This window comes from Lipotes vexillifer, unplaced genomic scaffold, assembly GCF_000442215.2.
Source record: "Lipotes vexillifer unplaced genomic scaffold, Lipotes_vexillifer_v1.1 scaffold263, whole genome shotgun sequence".
NCBI classification, from domain to species: domain Eukaryota; kingdom Metazoa; phylum Chordata; class Mammalia; order Artiodactyla; family Lipotidae; genus Lipotes; species Lipotes vexillifer.
In genome coordinates this window covers 2,988,808-2,995,218 of record NW_006796752.1, presented here as the reverse complement: position 1 = coordinate 2,995,218, position 6,411 = coordinate 2,988,808, and the positions used below count along the sequence as shown (strand labels likewise).

The 6,411-nt window shown below is 39.5% G+C and overlaps 1 protein-coding gene across 1 annotated transcript in view; it reads right to left on the bottom strand.

Moving 5' to 3' along the window:
- YEATS2 (YEATS domain containing 2) overlaps window positions 1–6,411 on the bottom strand; it is a 109,928-nt gene that overhangs the window by 11,084 nt on the left and 92,433 nt on the right. The window contains exons 22-23 of the mRNA XM_007468929.1: window positions 3,304–3,432; window positions 2,714–2,812 (exon numbers count right to left, since the gene is read on the bottom strand). Coding sequence (XP_007468991.1) covers window positions 2,714–2,812; window positions 3,304–3,432 — 228 coding nt within the window. The remainder of the gene's footprint in view (window positions 1–2,713; window positions 2,813–3,303; window positions 3,433–6,411) is intronic.

Here is a 6,411-nt window from a genome sequence, read left to right as displayed (position 1 = left end):
TTTCCCTACTAAGTTTGTTGACTATATATGCGTGAGTCTATTTCTGGGCTCTTTTTTCTGTTCAATTATTCTTTTCGTTTCTTTTAAAAATTTTTTTATTTTTAAACAATTTTTAAAGGTTATTTTCCATTTGCAGTTATTACAAAATATTGGTTATATTCCCTGTGTTGTACAATACATCCTTTGAGCTTATCTTACAACCAATAGTTTGTACCTCCCACTACCCCACCCCTATATTCTGTCTATTCTTGAACCAATACTACACTATCTCAATTACTGTAGCTTTACAGTATATATATATATATATATATATATATATATATGTATATATATATATGTATGTATGTATATATATATATGGTGGCCCAAGTCCCCTGGCTTTTTGTTCTTCAAGACTGTCTTAGCTACTCTTGCATTCCCATATACATTTTAGATTTAGCTTGTCAATTTCTGCACAAGCACAAAAACAACAATGTAGGGATTCTGACTGGGACTGTACTGAATCTATGTCATTTGGGGGGAGGATTAATAACATATCAGGTCTTTCAGTAAATTAATATAATTAAATATTTATAATTATTTATAATTTATTATATTTATAATGGTATGTCCTTCCATTTATTTAGATCTTTTAAATTTCTCTCAGAAATGTTTAGTGGGTTGTTAGCAGTTAATTTCTATATAGAAATCAAAATGGCTTTTGTATGTATACAGACTTGTATTGAGTGACCTCGCTAATTTCACTGTTAGCAATACATCTTCCCCCAACCCCTAGTGATTCCAAGACTTCAAAAAACAAAAGGAAAGCCTCAGAAAAAGTTCAGATACTCCAGTTCTATAGGTGCAAGTATAGTCACTTTATTTACTTATTGTTTGGCCACACTGCATGGCTTGCAGGTTCCTAGTTTCCCAACCAGGGATTAAACCCAGGCCATGGCAGTGAAAGCACCTAGCCCTAACCACTGGACCTCCAGGGAATTCCCGCAAGTATACTCACTTTAATCTGGCATGCAAACAATTACAAAATTATATAATCAGCATATTCAGGTTGGGATAGCTATTCTACTGGAGAAATGAAAACATATGCTGAGACTTACATATAATAGCCCCAAACTGAAAATAACCCTAATCTCCACTAACAGGAGAAAGGATAAACAAATTATGGTATATCCATCCAACCCTACAATGTGGAATACTACTCACCAACAACATGGTTGAATCTCAAAAACATTGCAGTGAGTGAATGAAATCAGATACAAAAGAATGTATGTTCTTCCATTCACATAAAGTTTAAAAATAGACACAACTAATCTATCATAATAGAAATCAGAACAGTGGTTGCCTATACGGGATGGGAATTGACTGGAAGGGGGCACAAGGTGATGGAAATTTCTATAGCTTGAATGCAATATTGGTTACTTGGGTTTATGCATTTGTCAAAACTCATCAAATGGTATGCTTAGTATCTTTGCACTTCACTACACAAAATTTTCCTCAATTAAAATCAAAACAGAGATGCTCTGGCCCCAGTCCAAAACTAATTGAATCAGAATCTGTATGAGGAAGGCCTATGATATATACCTACTGCTGAGAAGGAACACTGGTCTAGATTACTATCAATTCTTTCATCAGGACTAGCTAACTTTTCCTATAAGGAACTAATCAGTAAATATTTTAGGTTGTGTGGGTCATATGATCTCAGCTAGAACTACTCAACTCTTGAGGTTGCAGTGCACCCATGGACAATATGTAAATGAATGGACATGGCCATGTGCTCATTAAAAAATGAGCAGCAGACTGCAGTCAGCCAACCCTTGCTTTGGATGGTCATGCTGTAAGTTCCAAATCCATCTCTTCACAAGACTATTATGAGACATCCTGGCATGCCTGGAAAGTATTTCAAATTCTGACTGTACTGCTTTCTAGTTGGGAAGTATGGACTTAGTATCTCCAAACTTCAGTTGCCTCATTTGCAAAATGGGCGTAATAGCTGTCCTAAAGTACTGTGATAATTAGATATATATATATATAAAGCAGCTAGCATAGTGCCTAGTACACTTTAGGCTCTTACACATGGTAGCTATCATTATTGTAGATGTTACAAATGTCAAAATGTGTTGTTAACCCACTGCACTATCTCCATCTACTCAACAGTCAGAAATGTCCCCACTGCCAGCTGCCAAGGTCTGGCCCTACCTACAGCTCCTTTACCGCAACTACATATCCCAGATGAGTCCCTTTAATTGGTCTACTCCCCCAAACAAACCCTCTGAGTCTTTGTCTCTACTGTTCCCTTAATCTGGCATTGCCCCTTGACCCCTCCACAGCTAAAAATGCTTCACTCTAAAGTCAAGGTTATAATCCGTGTCCCATACAAAGTGCTACACAAAAGTGCTACCCACCTAAACACCCCCAGCTTCCCTGACATCCTAGATTGAAATATTTCAGCATTCATTTTCTATATCACTTACCCTGCATGTATCAATCATTGCTTGCTGTCTACTGCAACTCTCTTCAACCTCATTATAAGTTATTGGAGGGCAGAAATGATGCTTTATACATCTTTGTATTTCCCTTAATGTCAAGTCTATATATAAACACTCTATGTATTTTTGAAGTGACTGACTCATGGATGCTGAAATTCAAGGGAGTCATATTACAGTAATGTCTTGCACAAAACTTCTGGGCAAATATACTGTGGGAAACTACATACCTTTTGTAACAGTTGCTGGAGCAGAGCTGGGGACAACTGGAGTTGGGGCAGCTACAGGCAGAATGGCAGGCGATTTGTTGGTAGGAAATGACTGAACCACTAACAGGCAAAAAAGGAGGGGAGGATATAAGAAATATAGAAATTATTTTAATGAAAATGATCTAACTCCCAGGTGGTAGCCCCTCTGTAGGCTACTAGCACAAAAACAATTTCAGTACAACAGATATGGTCCTTTTTTTATACAGTGATTGACAAGGTGGCTGTTTACTATTAGTACCAGGGTAAATGAGCTGGTATCTTCAACTGTGGAAATGGGGGCTTGTCACTAAACTCAGAAAATAAAAATCCAATTAACCTGCACTCATAAATGCTTAAAATGTAACCCCCCTACTCAACTTAAGAAATGGGCAGTTATTTAGAAGTCAGTGGATCATTTGGGTTTTACTTTCAGTCCTAGAGGTGGTGCCAAGGAGTATGGTGACAGCTCAAGGGCAGGCTAAAAAAGGGAGGAGCGGCCACCAAGTGACGGAATACAGACTTTCCCACCAGACAGACCCAGAGACAACCACACCCACAGGTGAAGAACTCACCTTTATTCACAGGCATCAGTATAGTCTGCACACCTCCAGATGTGTTTACACTGAGTGGTTTGAGCTGGCTGGGGATTGTCAGGACAGCCTGCTGGGGATTGGACTGACTGGAATGAATCTTTAACAATCCTAAAATAAGTTGGAAGATAAAGCCAAGCTGAAGATCAGATGCTTCCTTGAAGTTCATGCCCTCTTCAGCATTCATATTTTCTCACAGGAGGACATTCTTAGGACATTTACCCTTGCAATAAAGAAAGAGCTGGAAGCATGAGGCAATGGATGCAGCTGATTTCTCAATGAAGCAATGATGCAACAATAATGATTTATTTTTACCCTGCTATCATAAAGTAATACAAAAATTTTTGGAAAAGTGGGAATAATAGAAAAGAGAGAAGTCACCCAGAGTCCCACTGCAGAGACAACCAGTATCATCATTCTGAGATAGTTCTTTTCCATGTTTGTTTTTTATGACAATTTATTTGTTTTGCATATAGCTGTGATATGTACAAACTGGATGTAAAATTTTGTATTTTGATTTGGATAACTGTCATTTTCCTACTTAAAAACCTTCTCTGGCTCTGGACTGCCTAGAGAATGTTTCCAAAATTAGTCAAAGCATTGAGTCTTTTTTTTTTTTCGGCGGTACACGGGCCTCTCACTGTTGTGGCCTCTCCCATTGCAGAGCACAGGCTCCGGACGCGCAGGCTCAGCGGCCATGGCTCACGGGCCCAGCCGCTCCGCGGCATGTGGGATCTTTCCGGACCGGGGCACGAACCCGTGTCCCCTGCATCGGCAGGCAGACTCTCAACCACTGCGCCACCAGGGAAGCCCCCAGAGTCCATTTTAATCTGGTCCTAATTTATCTGCATCTTCTTTACAACAACCTTTACATATCTAATACTTCAGTCTGTTTACTCACCATATCTTATAATTTCCTATCTCTGTGCAGCCTTTATTTTTCAAACCAGATATTCTCCACCTATTTTAGAAAGAGTCATCCTCTCCCACTTGGCTTTAAAAGAATTTCCATACTCCCATTTCCATTATAAAACTATTCTAGACATTCAGAAGGCCAGTAAAACAGTGACAAAAAGAGAGTACACAAGATACAACACAAACACATATTATAACAACTACTTTAAAACAGCGACAGACAGGACTTCCCTGGTGGCGCAGTGGTTGAGATTCCGATCTCCAAATGCAGGGGGCCCGGGTTTGATCCCTGGTCGGGGAGCTAGATCCCACATGTATGCTGCAGCTAGGATTTCGCATTATGCAACCAAGGAGCCTGCCTGCTGCAACTAAGACCTGATGCAGACAAATTAATTAATTAATTAATTAAATATTAAAAACAAAAACAAAAAACAGCGACAGAGGCTAAAGATACTTTAAGGCGCTGGAATGCAGTTAGCTTGAGTTAAGAAAAGGAATAGTCTTGGGCTTCCCTGGTGGCGCAGTGGTTGAGAGTCCGCCTGCCGATGCAAGGGACACGGGTTCGTGCCCTGGGTCCGGGAAGGTCCCACATGCTGCGGAGCGGCTGGGCCCGTGAGCCATGGCCGCTGAGCCTGCCTCCGCAACGGGAGAGGCCACAACAGTGAGAGGCCCGTGTACCAAAAAAACAAAAAAACAAAGCCTTAAATAAACAAGAAAATCGTTCTTTGGAATAGATGAATGTTAGATCAGTCAAGTAGTAATTACTTAACTGAGATGTGCCCTCCAAGAACCCGGTTTCTTCGTATTTTTAAAATTCTTATTTCTATCAAAACATTACATGCTCATCAGTTGAAAAGTTAAAAAGTGCTAAAAGGCATATAAGTAAAAATAGCCATCCTCTGCTCCAACTCCCTGTCTTCATCTGGTTCCCCAGTAGCATACACTTTTAACCCTTTGGTGTTTTAATATTTATCTCAGCATTTTTTAAAAGAATGTGTATATTGCAGGCCTTGATTCATTTTGATGTTACACATTGACTTACTATTAAGGTAGATAAGCATTGTAAGGCATTTATACCTGCTCTTTCCTCTCCTCCAATATTGGTCTCTATCGATCCAAAGAATATCATGATGCTATGACTCGATCTCATTTTCTGGAGTTAACAATTTCCTTCTTTTTCATTTGCTTATTTAGTTCTCCTTCAACATCTTACTAAAGTCTTCCCATGCCCTTCAAAAACGCTATAAATCACCCTTTATACAGCTCTCCACATGGTCAAACCTCCTAAATAATTTACAGTTCCATTTTTAAAATAAGAGCTATCCTTCCTGGGACTCTCTGATATGCTCCAATTTGGACTGTTGCTTTCTAGGCCTGCTGCTAAGCCTTCATTCGGGGAGCACACTTTCACAGTTACCCTGGGAATTCCCTTTGCCTTCCTCTCTATTTTTGTCCTCTTTCTTGGTTTACACCTCTTGACTCTGGTGAAACATGTATTTTAGTTATGTTTTGAGACAAGGTCATAGAAAATACATTTGAAATGTTGTCTGTCAGAAAATATTTCTACCCTCATACTCAGTAAAGATCTGGCCAACTACAGAATTCTAGACTACAAGAATTCCCTCCTAGAATTTTGAAAAGCAATATTCTAGCTTCCAGCACTGCTACTGAGAAGCCTAATGATAATGTAATTTCTAAACTTTTCTGTTTATTTTTCTGACAGCTTTTCAGATCTTCTCCTTGTCACTGGTGTTCTGATTTCATGAACAAACTGTGCCTTCATGTGAGCCATCTTTCACTCACTGTGCTGGACACTGTGCATCTTGAACCTGGAAGTTCATGCCCTTCAATTTGGGGATAAACTGTTTCATTTCTTGGATCATTTCTTTCCCATTATTTTCTGTTTTCTTTCTGGAACTCCGTTTAGTCTCATGTTGCCAGGGCTCCCTAATACATCATCAAAGTTTCTTTCTTAGTGTCTACTTCTTGGTCTATTCCCCTGCTTCCACCTTGTGCCCCATAGTTTAGTCTAAATGCTGTAGCCAGTGACTTGTTAAAAGGAAAAGGCAGCTCGTGTTACTCCTTAGCTGAAGACCCCCCAATGGGTTCTCCTGAAGTAAAAATCAATGTTCTTACAGTGACCTACAAAGGCCCTATGTGATTTGCCCCACCACT